At 38.9% G+C, this 22,173-nt stretch overlaps 2 protein-coding genes across 7 annotated transcripts; one reads left to right on the forward strand and one right to left on the reverse strand.

The window, feature by feature from the left end:
• The first annotated feature begins 2,578 nt into the window (after positions 1-2,578).
• On the forward strand, positions 2,579-13,464 carry LOC135607932 (uncharacterized). 5 transcript variants are annotated; one of them, XM_065100178.1, is made up of 5 exons: positions 2,579-2,739; positions 2,891-6,357; positions 7,188-7,459; positions 7,721-8,323; positions 10,735-13,464. In XM_065100178.1, exons 2-5 carry the CDS (start codon positions 3,133-3,135, stop codon positions 13,208-13,210), a joined length of 6,576 nt encoding a protein of 2,191 aa, XP_064956250.1. In that variant the 5' UTR covers positions 2,579-2,739; positions 2,891-3,132; the 3' UTR covers positions 13,211-13,464. The 5 variants fall into 5 exon arrangements, with proteins under 5 accessions (XP_064956250.1, XP_064956252.1, XP_064956253.1 ...); XM_065100180.1 differs by having other exon boundaries at positions 2,584-2,739; positions 2,918-6,357; XM_065100181.1 differs by having other exon boundaries at positions 2,586-2,739; positions 2,900-6,357.
• Positions 13,465-14,382: 918 nt separating this feature from the next.
• LOC135607933 (probable methyltransferase PMT2) lies at positions 14,383-20,164 on the reverse strand. Of its 2 annotated transcripts, none has more exons than XM_065100185.1 (7): positions 19,951-20,164; positions 18,525-19,171; positions 18,164-18,374; positions 17,756-18,050; positions 16,120-16,509; positions 15,061-15,138; positions 14,383-14,929 (listed from the first exon to the last, which is right to left on the reverse strand). In XM_065100185.1, the coding sequence occupies exons 2-7, from the start codon at positions 19,164-19,166 to the stop codon at positions 14,695-14,697; spliced, it is 1,851 nt and encodes a 616-aa protein (XP_064956257.1). In that variant the 5' UTR covers positions 19,167-19,171; positions 19,951-20,164; the 3' UTR covers positions 14,383-14,694. The 2 variants fall into 2 exon arrangements, with proteins under 2 accessions (XP_064956257.1, XP_064956256.1); XM_065100184.1 differs by having other exon boundaries at positions 14,383-14,932; positions 19,951-20,162.
• Positions 20,165-22,173: the final 2,009 nt, after the last annotated feature.

Genomic DNA, 22,173 nt, shown 5'->3' on the forward strand with positions numbered 1-22,173 from the left:
ATGTCACATGATGTTTCCTGTGGATGGAAGCTTTACTCTATTAATCGGTACGCAAGCTGCTGCTCATGTATCCCCATGAATGCATTTTCTGATGTTGCTACTGTATATTATTGCTCTATTTTGTTCTTCCAGTGTTTCTAAAATTTTGAATTCTAATTTATCCTAGATTCTTTCTTCCCTTAAAGCAGTCATGCTGTTGTATGCTGCTTCCTTTTTTTTGTGTTCACAGGTGACAGGTGTACTTGTGCCATATCAAGGTGGAGAAGCTTGATATTGCTCTCAGTGGGAGCTTCCATCACTAATTGTTGGTTATCTGACTTGTTTGTTTGCTGATTTGTGTGATTAAAGTATTGTATTTTGTCACTCAAAGTGTCTTTATTCTCAGAAGCCACAACAGTGTTGAGTGCTATTTTGTTCTCACAAAACAGTGACAGGATAGATACTACTATAGTAGTTTCACATTTCTTCATATACTGAGCCCCTTTTTAAACCAAGAGTGATGCTTTATCTACACAATTTTGGCTTATCATATCTCCTTTCAAAAAACAGGTAGCTGAGACTGATATATTATAAACCGACAGGTAAAAGGATAGTGAGATTAAAGTTTTCAGTCTCAACTCTAAGATGCTTATTTTCCCATGTAGAAGTGAAGGTGGAGGACCAGTAGTACTTCAAGCTTGGTTTACAGATGCAGAGCAGTATAAATGTGATGGATTATCTATACCAATACGGCTGCAGCTTTCTTGTCACAAATTCCATCTCGGGTGACAGTCAAATTTAAGCAAAATAGCAAGTTCAATTGGGAAACCATATTCTATACTGATGCCAATATTGGAAGACAATAGGGAATCTCATTTTCAGGGATTTTGTATCGACCTAAAGGTTGATGAGTCTTATCCTTTGTTATACTGGTAGGTGCTGATGGTTCCAGATATCAAACAGATTCACTGTGAATTGACTCTGAGATGCAATGTCTTTGGCCATTCTGAATCTAATTGTGGGAACAAAAATGGACAAAAGCAAGTATGGAGGGCAGAAAATGTTGTAGGTTTTGCTTTGGGGGAGCAGTTCCCTGGTGATGAGCCTGAAAAATAAACTTGCTTCAGAATATTGAAGATGGTTCTTCTGATAAAATTGCTTCTGCGACTACCATCAATGATGCTGCCACTAGTGATATTTTACATGGGGGGTTCTATTCTCAGTACTACTACTCAGGTTCTACTGCAGATGATACTGCTATTAGAACTACTGTAATGCAAGATTTCACTGCTGACAAATCTTCTAACAAGGCAATGTGAACAATCAGTCTTGCAATCAGTATTTTCACTCACCAAGTTCTGGAAGCAAGCTCTGCTGGTCCTATGGCAATGTGCCAAAAACTTCATGTGTATTTTCTGCTGCTGAGAATTCCATTACCTTTAGCTGCAACTCTACAAGGAATTTCCCAATCCAGGTAACTGTATACATTTCACAACAATGGTGCACCAGTGACACTGTGACAGTGAAGATGTAAGCTTTACCTGGGCCTGGTGCAAGCTGAATGTAAATGTCAGGAGTACTTAACACTTTGGCAGCAGAGAGAATGCACATTAAGGTAACAAAATCAAGAATCAGGTGATCAAAAGAAGAGGGTGGAAATTGCTTCATTTTTCTACAAACCAAGTCTTGTCAATATCTTGTTGATCTGGGAGAAAACTTAATGGTGAAAAAAATTGCTATCTAATTCCTTAATTTCTTTCACAATCACCATGCAAAAAAAAAAAAAAAAACTAGAAAGCTGAAAGTGGAGCCTTTGATTTAATTATATGTGGATAGCACAGAATTAAATTGGCTGGTACACCATGTGAAATGCCTCCTCTACCTTTGAATGCACAAACAGATAGGCTATGGGAAGCCACAAAAAATCATTCAAATCAAATCCAATGATTATCTGAAAACCTCAAAGCAGATCATTTCATCATAAACTTAACATAGAATTATGTTAGAGTAAATTATTCAGTGATCTAATGTCATAAACTAGCCTATCTCACTTGAAGTTGCTGATCTTGCATTTTTATCACCTTCACTTGTGATTCTTAGAAGACTGCAGATGTAGGATCATTCAAAATTCAGAGGAGTTATTCCAAATTTTTGTTGTCTTCTACACCAAAAATTATCCTTAAAGCATTGAGATGCAGGTAAGTAGACAAGCTATTCCCTTTTGAGGTGAATTGGTTTCTGCAACATTGTAAGAGGAAGAACATATTTACATTAAATTTTCTTTTTTTTGCTACTTTAATTTTGGTGCCTCAGTTTCAAGCAAAATAATCACACATCAGTAAAGCCTCTTCGTGGGAGGGAAGAGGTTCGTAGCACATTCAAGTCCGAACCGGATCGAACCGGCCTTGGTGACCCAAAACTTCCGCAAGCCGAACCGAAGCGAACCAAGTGGAAACGAACATAAACGACCGGAACCGATCTTTGACACAAGGCACCAAATGACTGAAAAGCCCTCGTTCTTGTGATTTCTTTTCCCTAATGTTGAGGGTGTTTATGTCAGTTAAGCTTGTAAAGGTTGAAGGAGAGGAAATGGGTGCCCTCGCGTCTCTGTTCCCTGCCTTGCGGCCGACGTCCCTCTCTCGCCGCCGCCTGCTCTGCCTGCCAGCGGCCTTGCGGCGCACACCGCCGCCTTCTTCCCCTCCCTTTGCCCCCTCACTGGGGGTCACCGTTGAGACAGGAGAAGGAAAACCCTTAGAGATCGTAAGTGATTGAGGTGCATTTCTTGATTTGTAGTCTCTTTTTCCCTTTTTCTCCCATTTTTTTTCTTGGCATTGTTTGAACATTCAGTAATCGAAAAACTTGTCTCTTATTTTCTTAGCGTTTTACTAGTATTTCTTAACTAAATATGCAGTCCGACCAGTGACCGAGTCTTGGCCAGGTTGTTGCCCGGTACAGTTCCAAAAGCCATGGTTTGACGTGAAGGGGAAAAGATTCGGTAAAGAACGGAGCCGGAGGTGAAATTGCAAGATTTATCGCTCCGTTTCACGAAGCTTTTTAGTATAATTCCTGTTAGATCAATCTTCTCTCGAGGGTAGTCGCAAAGCTGCAATTTTACCACGGATTTCAGCATCTAGATTTTACGGAAGGTCGAAGATGTCTGCAAAATGGCGTGCTTTGCAGCACCGGCACCGATACACCTACAGTTCGGTCGTCTTTCCCAAACCCTTCGTGGAAGCTCTGAAACTTGTGCCCTCGGAAGTGTCCTCCTCCGATTTCTTTGCACAGTTGAATCGTTTGGTCTCCTTGAGCTCCATCTACTCCCAGGTTGAAGCTGTCAAGGATCTCGCTTCAGCATTTTCTCGGTTACTTGCCTCCACTGGAATTGCCGATGACATTGTCTCTGCCGCCACTCGGCTTTACCTTGAGATCCTCTTCCTTGAGAATTCACTGCCTCTTCATCGGACACTGATTTCTGCACTGGTGAAGAGCCAGAAGTTTGCATCTGTGATCAGTGGCTGTTTATTGTCTCTCTGTGAGGAGTATGGTGATACGGGTAAGAAGGGAAGAAAACGGCTCTTGGTATCCCGAGCTATGCTATCTTTGATAAGCTACCCCAAGTTAGGATTTTTGAATGAAATTGTGGAGAAATGTTCTTGTCTGGTGGCCATGGATGTCGTTTCTGGATTGGGGAGTGTGGTTTTGGATGTAGAACATGGGTCCCGCCCCTCGCCAGTAGTGATGGAGCAATGCCAGGAGGCAATGTCATGCTTATACTACTTGCTTCAGCGGTACCCTACCAAATTTGTGGGTTCAGAGGAGGCTTCTGTTATTTTTAAGAGTGTCATAGGAACTATTTTAAGTATTCTCAAGTCATCAGCTTTTTCTCGGGACTGTTTGGTGGCTGCAGGTGTGAGCTTCTGTGCAGCAATTCAGGCTTTTATGAGTCCCAGAGAGATCTCTTCTTTTATTTCAAGATGTTTCTTTGGTCATAGTACAGATGCTGGATATGTGGATGTAAAGGAGCTATTCCCTGATGGAGATTGGTATGCAAGTATCCAGGAATTCTCAGTTTTGAGTAGGCTTTGTTTGCTTAGAGGAATATTGACAGTTGTTCCCAGGACTACACTCAACATGCGTCTTGCTGAGTCGAGTAATGGTTCATTCTGGACCATATTGTACAATGGAATACTTCCTGAGCTCTGCAAGTACTGCGAGAACCCCATGGATAGCCATTTCAATTTTCATGCCCTTACAGTGACGCAGATTTGTTTGCAACAAATAAAAACCTCCATATTGGCTGATCTGACTGATTTTTCTGGAGATTACATCCCTCTTTCTGAAGGTACAATGAACCGTGTACTCAAGATCATATGGAATAATCTTGAAGACCCGTTAAGTCAGACAGTCAAGCAAGTTCATCTTGTCTTTGATCTCCTCTTGGATATTGAGTCATCTGTCCCACCATTTGAAGGTAGCGATAGGAATAACCTATTCCTGTACAAGATTGCTAGGGATCTCCTTCACTTAGGGCCTCGTTGTAAAGGTAGATATGTCCCCTTAGCTGCTCTCACCAAACGCTTGGGTGCGAAGACACTTTTAGATTTGAATCATGACCTCCTTTTTGAGACTGCTTATGCCTATATAGATGATGATGTTTGCTGTGCTGCCACTTCATTCTTGAAATGCTTCCTTGAATGCTTGCGTGACGAATGTTGGAGCCATGGTGGTATAGAGAGAGGCTATGATGTGTTCAGGGATCTCTGCTTGCCACCTATATTGTATGGACTTGTATCTGGTCATTCGAAGCTCCGATCAAACTTAAATACTTATGCTCTTCCAGTGGTTCTCGAGGTTGATATGGATAGCATATTCCCAATGCTTGCCTTTATCTCCGTTGGATCTAACATAAGAGAAAATGTCATCGCTGATCTAAAGATTGAGCAATGTGTAGCTGCATTAGTTTCTTTGCTCAAGGTGTCACGTACACTTGCGCTTATTGAGGGGGATATTGATTTGGAACATGACCTTGCACTAAATAATAGTTCTGATCATGTTGCAGTTGTATGCGTAAAAGGAATTAATGTTAGAATTCCATCTGTATGGTTCACTTTAGCACTAAAACATGCTGATGATAGTCTGCGAATAGATGCTGCCGAGTCACTCTTCTTAAACCCCAAGACATCTAGCCTACCATCAACCTTTGAGCTCAGCTTGATGAGAGTTGCTGTGCCACTGAATATGCGATGTAGCTCGACAGCTTTTCAGATGAAATGGACGAGCCTATTCAGGAAATTTTTCACTAGAGTCCGAACAGCATTGGAGAGGCAGGTCAAGCAAGGTTTTTGGCAGCCTGATACATCCTTCAATGGTGATGGAAATGCTACTCATGACTCTACTAGAGATATTGTGATCCGTAGAGCAGAGGACCTTTTCCAATTTATGCAGTGGCTAAGTTGCTTTCTTTTTCACTCATGTTATCCATCAGCTCCATACGAAAGGAAAACAATGGCCATGGAACTTATTTTGGTGATGATTGATGTCTGGCCTATAGTTATGCCTCAAGGAACTCAACATCTCTATCCATACAGTAAAGCCATTACATCACCAGATGTGACACTTGCACTTGTAGGTTCTGTAATTGATAGTTGGGATAGACTAAGAATAAATTCCTTCCGCATTCTTTTATGTTTTCCAACACCCCTTCCTGGAATTTCATCTATTGATTCAGTGAATATTCTGATCAAGTGGGCGAAAAAGCTTGTCTGTAGTCCACGTGTTAGAGAAAGTGATGCTGGTGCATTGACTTTTCGACTCATTTTTAAGAAATACGTTTTGGGGCTTGGCTGGGCACTTGGAGTCTCTGAGAGAGCTAATTGCCTCACTTCTCAACTGAAGAAAATAAATGGAGATCTAGGCATTCTTAAGTCGGGAGATCCCATCATTAAATACTTGTCATCACTCATTGAATGGCTGTGTGCTGTCATAGAAGAAGGTGAAAAAGATCTCTCTGAAGCATGTAGGAAGAGCTCTGTTCATGGAGTTTTGCTCACACTTCGATACACATTTGAGGAGTTGGATTGGAATTCTGTGGGGGTTCAATCAAGTATTTCTGATGTCAGGACTTTAATGGAGAAGCTTCTTGACCTAATTATGCGAATAACTTCTTTGGCTCTTTGGGTGGTTTCTGCAGATGCGTGGTCTATGCCTTATGATGTAGATGATGTAATTGATGATTCTGTTTTTCTTCCAGATCTATCATTTGATGTGGATCAGCCTGATACAGTATCAGATCCAGGGGACAAAATTTTGGCATATGAGGATGTTACAAAATCAGCAGATCAAGTTGTTATGGTTGGCTGTTGGCTTGCTATGAAAGAGGTAAGACACCTGCGATTCCCAGTTTGTAACAAAAGCTTTTTTTCACCCCTTTCCATAGCTTTTTCCTTATGGTTTGTCTTTGAATTGATTTTGATTTCTTGTTAATTTAGTTACAGGGATCCTAGCTGATTTTCATTCACCTACAAGAAGCATTGTGCCACTTAGAACAAGCCAACAATTTTTAAAATCATAGTTTAGTTGGTATATTGTCACGATCTGGACCAGCAGTTGCACTAGCCTGACAACTTGGATGAAATGAGCATTTGATCATATGCCCCAAAATGTTTTTGGTCCAAGTTACTGGTAGTAGGACTAGAACCATCAAACCTTATATACTGACTGAACTCAACATTGCCTTCTGATGTGTGACTAATTGGGGCATCATAGTCCCTCAGACTCGAAGGCATAACATATTCATAATGATAACACCTACAACTGAGAATTTAACACTGGGTTTGTGGATGAGGGCCCAACTTGAGGAAGATCCCATCTAACTGTACACGAGATAACTCCAATCTCCGCATGTATCAGCCTACATGGAGTGGTGAGTTGTCTTGGTGTCAATTGTCACTGCCTGATAGGCCCACTTGATCGGCAATATGGATGAAATGAGCATTTAGCCACACGGCCTTTAATGTTCAAGTAGGAGAACCATCAAGTGTTATAAACCAATGGAACCCAACATCTCTTTTGATATGGGACTAATTGGAACATCACATATGTCAAGCTAAATGGATCATTCTATACATGATACTTACATGTGCAGTCGCAGAGCTATATTTATTCATTTTGCTATTTGTTTAGCAAAGGTGTGCTGTTTGCTTTTCCAGGTCAGTCTTCTTTTAGGGACTGTAATTAGAAAAATTCCATTGCCTAGCTGCACGCTTTCAGATTCGATAAATCATGGTGTTGCCCCTAGAAGCTCCGAGGAAATTGAGATGTTAGCCTTGACTGATGGAGTGCTTGATCTGGTTCAATTGGAGACCATTGGGAACCATTTTTTGCAAGTTCTTCTGAAAATGAAGCATAATGGTGCAATTGATAAGACGAGGGCTGGCTTTACTGCTCTTTGCAACCGCCTCCTTTGCTCAAATGATCCAAGGTATACTTCGACTACTTATGATCAGTGTTGTTAGTTCTTCTCATTTTCTCAGAAAATATGTAGGTTTTCTTATCTTATTGCCATATATAAAATGTCATAGTCAGACATCTTTTTTCTATTAAAGCAAGATAGTGTTGCAATATGGTTTGAGGTGCTAACTAAATTTATATATTTCTGTTTTTTATGACTACTTAAGTTTAACATGCTGCTTAACATTAATGAATATGCTTTCCAACATTAAGGATTTTTTTTTCTTCCTAGGCTTGTCAAAATGACTGAACGTTGGATGGAACAACTAATGGAGAGGACCACTGTAAAGGGCCAAACAGTGGATGATTTACTAAGGAGGAGTGCAGGAATTCCTGCGGCTTTCATCGCTCTTTTCCTTTCAGAGCCAGAAGGAACACCAAAGAAGCTACTTCCTAGAGCATTACGATGGCTGATAGGTGTTGCTAACAAATCATTGTCTAATGGCTCTGAAGTTGGTTTCAGCCAGACAGAGATAATCTCCAAGGAGGGACCTGTAGGGTCTGAGATCACTGATGCAGGATTGGAAGATTCAACAACTCTACTTGCAAATGCAAGGAACTCCAAGATCCGAGATGAGGGTGTGGTTCCCACAGTGCATGCATTTAATGTACTAAGAGCTGCTTTCAATGACACAAATTTAGCTACAGATACATCAGGCTTTTGTGCTGAGGCTACGATTGTTTCTGTACGCTCTTTCTCATCTCCTTATTGGGAGGTAAGAAACAGCGCTTGTCTTGCATACACCACCCTGGTTCGTCGTATGATTGGATTTTTCAACATACAGAAACGTGAAGCATCACGTAGGGCACTGACTGGGCTTGAGTTCTTCCATAGGTAAAGTATCTACAATCTCAGATTATGTAGCATTAGACCTGGAGAATCATGACAGTGTTGTTGTTTGACATGATTTTAAAACTTTAACTAGTTTGCATGTTGAGATGCAGAATGTCTTGGCATAATTCAAGATTGTTATCAAACTTGTAGAGTTATTCATCAGTGTGTTTGTGTTCTTTAAGCATTAGTAAATAATGTGTTGTAGGTAGTAATTGTTTAATGATACAGCCGTTGCTCTCTGTTGTTACTGATGACTATCTTGTTGCTCCTGATTTTATTCATGATAGTGATTTCTTTTTTCTTGAGTGTTTTATTATTTAAGAAAGAAAATAAAATAATATGTTGATAATTGTGGCAAATGCTGGATACATTGCAGATATCTTTTCTGTAGCTACGTCTACATAATTTGTCAATTGTGTCAGAAAGTATTTTTGAGAGCCTTGATCATATACATAATTTCTCAAGATTGAATGAATATTTTGTGTGGGTTCAACTTAATGTTTGTTAGGTTAACTTTAAGGACCTTATTAGTTTTGGAATCAGTTAGTGTTGATAAGTTATAGTTAGAGAATACTTGCCTTTTAGATGGCTTTGTTGTGATGCATAACATTTAGTGGTCTATTCATATGTTAAGAACTTAAAGGCTATAGGCCTCACATAATCCTTCTGCAGATTTTAAAAAATTTAGCATCATATGCCTCTGGAAATGGATATGAACTTGGTTGTTACTTGGAGAACTGTTCATTTTGTCATTTCAACCAAATATCTGTTGATTATATTTTCAGCTAGTAATCAAAGATGCATATCTCTTGGTGAAAGTATTTCATACTTGTAGTGAACATAAATTTTCGATATTTCATTGATGATTCTTATCAAAAGAAATATTATTATTCTGTCTTCCAGTAGTGAACATAAATTGCTTGTAGAAGTTGTGGCTTGAAATTTTTGTTTAGTGAAGCTGAGACCATCGAGTTATTCTTTTCTCTTTGATGTGTTTCTAAATTTGGCACAGAGGGAAGAGCGAAGAACGTAGGATGGTAGGAGGGCAGCGGTGAACGAGGAAGAGAAAAAGAGGGGTAAGAGGGAAGAGAGAAGAGCGATTGGGGAAGAGGTGGGGAGATGGGGGGGCTGCGGTGAACATAGGAGGGCTGCGGTGATTGTAGGATAGCTGCAGTGGTGAACTTAGGAGGGCTATGGTGAACGAGGCAGAGGTAGGAGGGAGGAGGAGAACTTCCCCTCGCTGCTATCGTTGTTTGCCGCTGGGAGGAACTTCGTTGTCATGAGAAACGCAGTGGGGGAAAGGAATTTTGCATTAGGGCACTCACGGGTGTCTGCACTAAGGCACTTGTGGGTGGATTTCTGCAGTAGATTCCTGGTTCAATCAAACCAAATGAGTATTTTGGTTTGACTCGAACTCGACCTAAGTTGAACTAGGCGAGTGCTCGGCCCACGTAACGCCTGGGCCCAGGGGAGCGCTTGGGCCACGCCTGAGTCAACTCACCCGTCCAGCCCAATAGGCAAGCGCTCGGGCCTTGCCTCGCTTCGCTTTGCTTGGGCACCTAGGCGAGCGCCCGGGTGCCCCAGTGACTTCACTAAGAATAATGAAAAAAAAGGTTCAGAAGTATGTTTTAGCAACATGAAGAGAACACATGGGAGTAAACATCAAATCTATGGTGGATATTATAGGAAGTAGTATCAGGTTATCTTAACTGCAAGCCTAACTGGCCTAAATAAGACTCACCAACCTTCAGCCTGCATCGTCCTCATCAGGCAACCATTTAGTCTTTCTCCTTAGCAGAACATATAAACTAATCCTCATATCTGAAACATAATGCTCGCCATCATCTCCATGACAACAATCACATTCACTTCTGGAAGCCCATCAAACATTCACATTATCATATGAATCTTATTTGAATCTCATGAGTCATCAAAACCAATCCAAGAAGTTGAATGAAAAAATTGATTTCATTTGGTTTATTTGCATTTTTGGCTGTCTATACATAATAATTCTTGACTATTTGCTTTGATTTAGGCTATTTGATGAGTTATCACTGCACTTTAGGTTGCTGCTTTAATTTGTTCTGTATAATTTTTAGCTTGCTGCTTTGTTGCTTGTACATGACATCTAGTTGGTTAATTTAGATGAATCAGGTTATCTAACCAAGCATTTTTGGTACATCTTTATGGTTGTCTTGCATCCCCGTTGATGCTAATTGAGCTAAATTGCAGAAGGAATCTGTATAACCATCCTATCTTGTTGTCTTGTACAATTTTCCTGAATTTGATATTTTGAAAATTATTATATGATATAATCACTATGACAATCCAATAACTTGATTCTTTTATGGGACATGACATGCTTTTCAGCACAATCTGATAGTTTACTGATCATTCTTCATCTCCTGTAGGTACCCAGCATTGCATGCTTTCCTTCTCAGTGAATTAAAGATTGCCACCGAAATGCTTGGTGATGGGTGCTCCAGGCACATGGAATCAAACATTGCAAAAGTCATTCATCCAAGCTTGTGCCCAATTCTTATTCTCTTAAGCAGGCTAAAACCTTCTGTTATTAGCAGTGCAACTGATGATGCTTTAGACCCCTCCCTATTTATGCCTTTTATCCAGAAATGTGCAACTCAGAGTAATCTCCGAGTCCGTATTCTTGCATCGAGGGCTTTAACTGGCCTGGTATCTAATGAGAAACTGCAGAATGTCATTTGTGAGGTTGCTCATGGTTTACCTCATGGAAGACATCAGATGTCAATGCCACTATCACTTACTTATGATCTTCCTGGGTCAGCCAAAATGTGCAATGGACTTGGAAGTGTAGCTAACCGTGCTGCATCTTTCAACTCAATACATGGACTTTTACTGCAGTTATTTTCTCTTCTTGATAACAACTGCAGAGACTTGACTGATGTATCCAAGAAAGAACAGATTCTTGGTGAACTGTTCCAGGTGCTATCCAAATGTTATTGGATTGGCAGCACCCAGTCATGCCCTTGTCCTATTTTGAATAGCTCATACATACGTGTTTTAGATCTTATGCTTGATATCACAAGAACATACACAAGTCAACATACCACAACTATCAGATCTTTGTTGCTTCAATTAGCCTCAGGATGCCTCGATGCAGGAAAGTCTTCTTGGTTGACATGGTATGATCCAACTATTGTTGAACTCCGCAAGCAGGCAACTGCATCCTATTTTAGTTGCCTGTTGGGAAGAAAACATGTAGTTTCAGAGGAGCTCATTGAGCTATGGAATGTTTCTGCAACCAGTTCAATTATTCAAGAGGTGCTTGAAACCGAGACATCTGTGTCTGAACTTCAGCAGAAGATAATGTCCTGCGTTCTTGATCCTACTTATGAAGTTAGACTTGTGACGCTGAAAAAGCTTCTTGAGCTAGTCATGTCTCTTATGCCTAGCCCCAAGAGTGGAGTTATTTATACATGGGCCAAGTCCAATCTGCACTCGATGCTGATTAAGTTGTTGCCTATGGAAGAGAACCCAAAATGCATCTATTATGTACTGAAGATATTTTTTAACTGGAATCTTCTGCAACTTGAGAAACCAACCGGTTTGAAATGCAGTATCACTGAGGATTGTGATTTTTATTTCCATTTCTGGGACAGGTTGATCCATTTATACAGTTCAGTGAAGCGTTCAAAGACCCGAGAAATTACTCTGTGCTGCATGGGTTTATGCATAAAGCAGTTTTTGGGTTTGATTACATTCATTGATCAGCATGAGGTAATGGAAGAGACTGCTGTTGGTTCTAGCAAAATCAATCAATCTGAGTGGTGGGCCAGAGCCCTTAGAAGCATTGACTATTTTGTTTGCCTAGTTAACCGTCATAGTGCACCATCTGAGCCTGTGAACATGCGGAAGGCAGCTGCAGAAGCCATAATAGCTTCAGGAATGCTTGCAGAGGCCATGTCAGTTACTTCGGTCGTGTCTAACAGCCATTTCACATTTGAAGAAACCTCCATTATCGACATTGAGAAGAAAATTTTCCAGTCTGAGATGCCTGAAGTCATTAACTTTTATGCTTGCAAGATACTAGATTTATGGTTCACATGTATCCAGCTTTTGGAGGATGAGGATAATGGGCTTAGGCAAAGGCTTGCTAAGGATGTCCAGACTTGCATTAGTTCCAAAGCAACAAACGGCTCTTACACAGATGCTGCACCTACTCAAGTGGATAGAGTAATCGAGTTGAGCATTGATTTCCTCTCTTCATTATTTGGCCATTGGCTGGGATACCTGAATTACCTAGCAAACTTGGTCTTGAGCACAGCCAGTTCTGTGAGTTCCCAGGGAGATCTAGTTAGACGGATATTTGACAAGGAAATTGATAACCACCATGAAGAAAAGCTTTTGATATGTCAGTTCTGTTGTTTGCATTTAGAGAATCTCTCAGTTCCAAAATCTAGTGAGGTTCAAGTTCGTCCTGAAGTCCTCAGTGAGAGCAGCATCCAAAAGTTCTCATCGATTTGGAGATTAAGATTTCTACAGCTGTTGATATCATTTGTTAACAGCTGTCTTGAAAATGAGGGGATAACAGACTGGATTGGAGGCATAGGTAATCACAAGGATGCTTTTGTATCTTTGTATACAAATCTTCTTGGCCTCTATGCACTCTCACAGCAGCCATATGGAGTGCTCAATTCATGTTCAACAGATAGTCATAAGCTTTACTTGTCAGAGTTCACTCAACTTGAAGGGATAATCAAACCTTTTCTTAGGAATCCTTTAATTTCTGACTTGTATAATTTGGTGATACAATCACATGAAAATATGCTTGGAGCATTGCATACCCAACAACACCAAGGACACTTTTTATCGAAGGATGGTTTTGATCCTTATTTTCTTATAAGATGACAACTCGTGTGAGTTATTCTTTTCCAGGTGGCAGTAATCTTTGAAGCATAAAAAGCGTCAATTGTTTTTGGAGTAGATTTGGTAAAACTTCTCAAGTATATTTTGTTTGAACTTTGATGTACTTGCTGTTCTCTTAGATAAGAGTTATAGTGGCCAATTAGATATCCTTCCATAATTTTTACTCTGTACACATAGATGGGCCAATGTACAACTAATTTCTGTTTTTGAGAAATAGCAATGAGTTGCATGTCATACCAATTGCTGTACGAGACTTTTCCTTCTTTTTTTTTGTCGATTAGAAGAAGTGGTGCATGGTCATATGTGGAGTGATAAAATGGTCTCCACATGCTGTCTTTCTAAAGTTCTTGTTCCAGTAATGAGTATTTGGCTTTACAATCCCAATGTGTTGAGGATTGAGAGGGTGGGACTACTTGTAAAGCCACCAGGAACAGGCTGTGGTAAGAAAGTAGCAATACTTGGAATGTGTGTGTGAAATAAATGTTGGCTGTTAGAGAGAATTGATTTAAGCAAAATGTGACATCGACAAAGAATCTTATCTTTCTTGATCAAGGTTTGTTGTTAGATGTGTTGCCATACAATCTTTTACATCTGAAGGTTACAACTTGTGTGCCATTCCATCCTAATTTTATCTACAGATGAGTTCGGAGGAGTTAATTTTGGTGAGTTTTCTGCATGATAGTAATCTTATTGGAGGAGTTTGTGCTCCATCTGCTAATTTACTTGCAGGTGCATAGTTTGTAAGAGTTGTTTGGTAAGGGAGTTTTACTTGTGCTGTTCTTAGTGTATGTTCACTACCATCAACAACTTCTAGATGCATTCCACTTGCTACTTTTGTATGCATAAAGGCATGTACAAAGCATGCATTGATTAAATCTCTCTAGCTTCAAGGGATGTGAGCAGAAGTCTCTTCTATAAATCCTTTACCAGCTCATGTAACCTTTGATATCTGAAATCAATCTTCATTTATTTCAAAAAAAAAGACAAAAAAAAGGGTAAGTTTCATATATAAGATTCTAAGTGCAACATCTCAATTTACACATAATGTGCAATATAAGAAGCCCTTCTCACACCAGTTAACCAAGAGTTCTAAAGCAAGATGGAGATGGCAACTATGCACATTCTTGGTGGTGCTGAGCAGTCAGACATCGTCGTTTGGATAATCCAGATGAAAAGAATGCATTGGATTTCACAGGTACCTCAATGGTTTCAGATCATCTCATAAAAAGAGTCAAATTAGCAAGCGAGGACATAGACTACAAAAGGCAGGGAGGAAGAGAAGGAAGCAAAATTAACTGATACGACAATCGCTATGCAGCACCAAAAACACGGTAAAATATTTCCGGCCGAAGAATGTTGTCCGAATCTCCAAGCTGTTGTCAGCTGATAGCCTCTCTCTAACTGGTTCCATGATCAACTAGTATAGGGATAACATCTGATTTATGGTGGCGATTACTGGATCAGATTCACACTTCGACTGTTTCATTAGTGTGGCCACCTGCCCAGTACTGCTTAACAGCAACCAAAACCTTTTCCTGCAAAAGAGGGCCATCCTCATGATCTACCATCTTGGTGTTCCATCTCATTCCAGTGACCATCCTCTTCACCTTCATCAAGATATCTACTTGATCGCGGAATATCACTGCACCTTCAGGCCTTAAAATTCGATCCATTTCTAAAAGAATATCTTCCATCTTGCACCTACTTCATTTTCATAAGAATGAGGGGTTTAAAGTTGACAAGTTTTTGCAAAGAATTATTCCAAGGTATAAATACTCGGACATGGGTCAGTATAATCATATTTGTGAAGAAAACAGCCTTATCGAACTTACTTCTTGTTGTACAAGCTAAAGACAGCATTGGCATGGATAAGGTCATATGTCCTTGGGTAAGTTGAGAAACCTTCACACCTACATCAAAGTGATAACAAAACTCGTTAGTAGGAAACAATACTGGAAAACTGCAGAGTGGCATATTAGACTGCAGCAGTCTAATCCGGTAATGAGTTTTTGTATAATTAGTTTACATAATTCATATATTTTGATAAAGTATGAGGATGTGATAAAATTCACATCCAACATGACAAAGTTGCTCTCAATTAAAACAAAATTCTATTTCACTTCCTATGCCGAGCTACAGAGAGTATATGAAAAAAAATAAGAGAAAAAAATCCTACATAAATTCTCAAAGTTCCAGTTTCTTCAAACTTTGCAAGAGCTCTTGCCTCCAAGTTAATAAATTTAGATAACCTGATCAAACCGGCCTATGGTTGATAGAAAATTCTGTCAGTAAGACAGAGTCCTGCACAAGTTTTGTGACAGATCATGACAGTAAAGGAATTAAAGAAAAGGGAAATCCTAGAAAAATAGTATGGTGTAAAGATGCTCTGGAAATAGAACAAAACAAGTTTTAATTATAAGTCGAGTTTAATGAGTTTGGAAACAAGAACATACAGGCCAGAATGCAATGTTTCTCCAACATGTTATACAACATTCTTTCTGCATATTCATTACTTGATTTGGAAAAACCCTAAACTTCTACATGCTTTAATATTTAGGACAAACAAAATCTCAAATATCAATCTCTCAGCATACAATACCAGCTTAACCTCAAGAATGTTATTTCACAAATTAATCGTACCATCAAGCAAAAAAAAAATCAGAAAATGCTTAATTCATTGAGGGCTCTGTAGCAATCAAAAGAAAAGCTAATATCACATATAGCCCGAAGTGTCAAACCTAATAACTCAAAAATCAATTCAATGGATAAGACATAATAACTAACAATGAAAAAGGAAAAAGATTGCCAAATGATGAAAATATAGCATAATGTATGCAGCAATTTCAACAATAAAAGAAGAGTCAAATTGCAATTTTGTAGCATGAGAATACCAGTCATGATATATGCCAATCAGCCCTCTTTCATATATCACGCCCAAAGTAGACTTATCAGCAATTGTGGGTACTACATTCATCACCCATAATTTGGGTGACTCAATTGCTGCTGAAAAGCTACCCAATCCTGCATTCATATCCATTATATTCCGATATCGTCCCGTGTCAATATACTTATTTAATCTTTTGTAAGCTTTGACATGTTTCTTCCATAATCTGTTGTCTTCCTGATATGACTCAACTGAGAAACCAGGAACAGAACCACTTGCTATTCTAGGAGGCACGTCATTTAGTCTGTCTGGGAATGTCTTTAGTTCTCCTCCAGCAACCTCTTCAGGGTTGTCAACCTCAGGAAAAGGCACAATACATGCTTCCATCTTCTTGTACCTAGTATGAACAAGGAATGATAAAAGGCAGTGAGAAAGCAAAAGGGGGAATTGGGACTATGAAACTCTCGTAAAGCTACACATCTAATTAATTGTACTCCACAAATCAAGAAGAAAAACAGGAACCACTTCTCCATCCAGTAGCTCAAACAAGACTGGAAACTATTAAGGGAAAGAATATATAAGAATTATGAGGAAAAAAATGGTGATTTATCATATAGAAAATTTGAGATAACTATGATGTTCGTAAAATTCTTTACACTTTCCCAACATCATTAGACTGCTTCATTGATGCCTAAAAGGAACTTATGTTTGTTCATATTGGGACATAATAAGTGAGGAAGATCATGAACAAGATGGCTCCATGTTGAACTGCTTCAACTTTACAAAAACTGCCCAAGAATATTTCATGTTGAATGGTTAATTTTCACAATATTTTGTATCAGATATGGTAAATAGTGCCACAGGATACCCAGTAATCTCTTAGTTAATAACTAAGAACTAAAGTTTTATATCTAAAACAATTTATCCCTGTAATAAAGGTATCCCTTGAATGGGTTAATGAGCAAAAGAAACTGAAGCTACAAACCTGCCAGTTTACAAATTATGACACTACATTGTGTTCTCATCTAAAACCACAAGGTAAGGCCACATTAATAAGAATATGCGTCTCACATGCCAAACCGCATATATGGTACTTTTATGTATAAATATGTTCAAAAGGAAGATAATCTTGGCTAGTACAACTCACTGTAGGCTGGATACAAAATATGGACAAAAAGGCATAAGGATCAACATCAGACACACATGTAGCTGCAGACTATACCAAACTCCACTCAATTTCACATTTTACAATAATGCATATCTGTTAGACATATAAATTCTTTTTTGTAGCAACAAAGATAGAGCAAAGCATCAGCTTTAGAAGCAGAGAAAGAAGGCTTTTTGTGACCAGCAAAGTGGATCTGAATGCTTGGATTTCATTGACCACCTAATCAACTAGTATGAAAAGGAGTTAAGGTATTAGCATCAAAAGATATGGACTATTAGATTCTTTTAGGGGCAATAGTTGCCACGAAGAGCTCTTAGTAAATTCTGCTGAACTAGGATTTTTTACTTTTATGCAAATGGACAAAGATGATTATGCAGCATGTGTTATTTGAGGTAAATTTATAGGTAGCAAATAACAAGTGAAAATCACACTAAGTGCACTACTTGGTTAGGTAGAAAACAGGAGTTTGTAGTACCAGACATCATCTGCATATGATGATTCACAGGTTCTGACACGGGGTTCATCTTGCCTCACAGCACAAGAATCAGAGTTTATTCTCTTTCTCCAAATGGCAATTTCACTTTTCTCTGAGACCTTCTCCCAGCAAAGCAGTTCAGCAATTTCTTCAATCTTTTTCTGCTCATCCTCAAGATCCTCCTCTGTACGCTGCCATGCTTTGTAGTTGTTCTTCCAGTTTATGGGAGGGCCTGAAAGCACCCAGTACCCACCAGGCCTAAGAACCCGGTCTACCTCCATCATGTACATGCCATCTGAAAAAGCAAATTAGTGAGAATGAGCCCAAAGCATAGAATTAATAATGAAAAGATCGGGTATTTGCTGGTTTTATGGAGGAAACGAAGAACAGGTTGATTATGGAACTCACCATTTGCTCCCCAAGGGATCAAACACCTTGAACAATGAGCCATATCAAAGGATCTAGATGGATATGGCAGTTTTATGGTTCCAAGGACACCAATAATTGCAGGGACACCTCTTTCCAGAGCAAATTGCACCTGTGCCTCATGAGAGTCCCTTGGTGCAAATGACATGGCCAACACATTCCTCTTCAAAAGGTAAGCTCCCCAGCTTGCAACCTGAAAGTTACAAAATTTGTGGACTAAAAGTATTTAGCAACTCTGACGAGACCCAACAATACTCAAAACATTCAAATCATAACATGTATCAGATGTGCAACTTAAAGTCAGGAATAATTTGTAGGATGTGTTTCAGGAAACTTTACATACCCCACAACCAGTGTCTAATGCAGTTCTGACTGTCCCATTAGCAATTGGGATAACAGATGCAAGTTGGTCTATATATGTATCAGCCCCTTGAGGAAACTGTGTTCCTCCACCAGGGAATCTAAACACATTACCCTCATATTGAACCCAGTTCTGAACAGCTTTCTCAACCGTAAGACTTTTGTAGGGTACATTTGCATAGGGAACGAAGTCACGGCTTTTCGGCCATGGAAAGGGGGCAACATAGCCTTCGGGCGCTGGTATAAGACAGTACAGTTTTTCTTCTTCCGGGGGGCAATGCCGTTCTCTGTAGTTCATGTTTTCCCTAGGAAACAACATTGCTCGATTTTGATCTTGGCAAGGAGTATAATCCCTATAACGCTCATGACATGGCTCAAATGTTCTGACTTCCGCTCCAATATCATCACCGATATCTGATCTACTATGATGAGTCTCAAAACTAAGATTTGGCAAGATGGTGCAATCAGTTTGCTTAGTAATCTCAATGGCAATGCTGTCGCCCTTCCCAAAACCACTCTTCTGCCATGCTCCCAAAATATAGAAGAAGCAGCACATACTAATTATGATGAATATAGAAACAGAGCTTCTGGTCCTATTGTCTGCTGCATTCCCTTTCACGGCCATGGCACCTAATTACAGAAATAATTGTGTATTAGTAAGATTCAAAACTTCACTTAGAAAACTAACTTTATGGCTCATACATTTGCAAACAAAAAAATCAATTATTTTAGGAAGAATACTAGCAGAACCAGTGATAGCCAACAGAGCACGTTTCGCAAGTATGCATTTACCTGGCAAGGAGCCCATGTAACGAGCTTCCATAGTGCAGAGTACCATGAAAGCGAAAAATACAACAGATCAGTGGTTAATTACTGATACCTCTGGATGAAAAATGACTCCTTTTTTGGTGTAACGGAGAACAACCCACATGACTAATAACTTCAACCAAAAAAAAAGAAAGCATTGTGATCCCGTAAATTTAAGTAATCCCTAAAAGATATTTTATTTTGATCAACGTGCACATCTTTAACCTAGTCTTCCCGCTGATCGCTCGGCACATACAAGGCAAGATCCAACGATCGATTGCGCCAGCTCCTCAAAAGCTCACTTCCAGAGCTTCCCTCGATTGACAAAAGGGCATATGAAGTCACCAAACCAGCATAATCACACAATGCCTTCGAAAAGAACCTCAAGATCACACTAAAATCGGATTTTTTTTTTTTTTTTCCCCAGCTACATACGTCTCCCTGATTTCCAATAGTCATAGACATCAGAGTAGCAATAAAAGGAACAAAAATACCAGTTGAAGAAAGCAATTCAAGATGTGACCTAATCTAGCCAATTCCAAATCAAACCAGAAGAAGAGAAGGCCGAGCAAAACCCAAGAAAGGAACAAGTTTTGGCATACCGGCTTCGTGCGGATTCCGTAGAGATCGAGGAAGAAAAGAGAAGCAGAAGAACCGGATCTCAGATCATTCAAACCGCTACAGGAATCGCGTCAAGATCACCTCTTCCACAATTGTATCGGATTCTCTGCTGCGACTGCTGCTGCTGCTGCCGCTGCTTCATTCATCTCTCCATTTCTATTTAGATTTGGGCGAGGGGTCCCCGGTGCTGCGGTGATCCGATGAGAACCGTCACCGCTCAATGAGCCGCACAGCCCGCGCGGCTTGGCGGTGATCGGATCTCGTCAATGGTTTGACGACCCCTGAGAAAGTTAGGGTGTGTTCGTGTCCAAGAATTGCAAAATGGAGAAAGACAGGAAACAAACAAAGTAGCGACAGCTGTCGCAGATGAACAAACCAGTTAGACGTGTCATTTAGTAAATGGTATTGCATGTGGCCTTTTTATGGGACAAATCTGAATTAACGGCCAACGACTTGGTCCTGGTAGCTAGTTTTGTGATAGTATTGTCATTACAAAACACTAAATTTTTTTAATTAAAAAAATCATTTTTATAATTATTTATGGATAATCTACAGGAAAAAATATTTAAATTCGACAAAAAATACTACTTGAATAAAAATTTATTCATGAAAAAAATATTAAGGGTGTTATCATTTTTACATCAGATCAAATAATTTTTGAACCTAAGTAGTATTTTCCCTAGTTTTCTCTATTGCCAATTATTTTTCATTTAATTTTGATGTCTTAGAAATCATTTCTCTTCAAAATTTGTACTTTAGTTAATTTAGGTCGGAGACTATATATTTATTTGATACCAATATATCCAAAACATTAAGTTGTTTAGCTTAATGCCACTGAGATGTATATCACATAAGACTATTTCTTTAGTTCATATCTATCTTATCTCAATGTGTTAAGTTCATTGTAAAAGAATTATTTTTAAAGGGGCTAATTTAGTTAGTTACATTTAGCAATCTAATCTTTGTACTTTAAAAAATTATATTGGTATCCATATAATTACGAAAGTATGACATCTAGGTTTATTTATCTTAACGTCATGAATTTTACTAATAAAAATAAAAAATAAAAAAATAAAAAAATAATTTTAATCTTTCGGTTAGTGATGACTGACAGTATTGGTGGTGCAGACGATATCATCACTGAGGGCCGTCAGTAGTTATTGTGGATGAGAAAAGCGACGACGAGAAGTGAGGACCGCTCTGCATCTGCGTCGCAACGTAGTTATCGAGCAATGTCGCTCGGCAACTGGATCGATGTCAACATAGATGCAGAGCAACAAAAAGATCATTCGACAACTACGTACGATGACATCAATGTAAATAAATACAGAACAATCCTTACATCTTTTTATTACTCTCATCATCTGTAATAGTCATATGTGGCCCCTAGTGGCATCATCGCCCGTCACCACTGATATCGTTCATTACTATTAACTAGAATATTAAAATTATCTTTTTATCTTTTATTTTTATATTTAATTTATAAAATTAATAACGTTAAGGTAAATGAACATATTTTACTACCTTTAATAGTAAAGATAGCTAAAGGGTAATCTATAATTTACTAGAGAAAGGTGGAGTTGCTAACTAATAAAGTATTGCTTGATTAACAATAATAATAAGGAAGACAAATAATAATGAAGATTAGCAACAAGAAAAATCTTGCAAAGAAGAGCTTAACTATGCAGCAATGAATAAAAACATAGAGGGCAATCACAAAGAGTATAGAGTAGGTTACAGAGTAGGTCATTTCTTTGTTGAAACTTGAGCTCGAGTTTAAGTGATGGTTATTTTTCTCATCGGAAGTTTCAACTATTTAATTTATATTTAGTTATATTCTCTTTAAATTTTGCTATGTACACGAGGATTTGATGATGACCGGTATTGTCTTTATCATGATTTAGAAGTCAAAAGGCATTTTAGTCTTTTCCTCTTCTCCTATTTCTTTTGGCAATTGATGGTAATTTTAGAGTTAGCAATATCATTAGGAGGTGCTACCAAAGTTGGTGAGGAATTTAAGTATTTTTATGTTGCATGAAAATTGAGGTGTGGAGAAAGATTACCAAAAACCTTTTTTAAATGACTTCTCATATTGATAGCAGTTATGTATAATTCTAACATCCATTTGTGTTTAATCTTTGACTATTCTCCATTGGCTTAATTTCCTTTGACTCTATCCAACAATTTTTTTGCATAAAATAATT

The sequence above is a fragment of the Musa acuminata genome, chromosome BXJ2-3, assembly GCF_036884655.1.
Source record: "Musa acuminata AAA Group cultivar baxijiao chromosome BXJ2-3, Cavendish_Baxijiao_AAA, whole genome shotgun sequence".
NCBI lineage: Eukaryota > Viridiplantae > Streptophyta > Magnoliopsida > Zingiberales > Musaceae > Musa > Musa acuminata.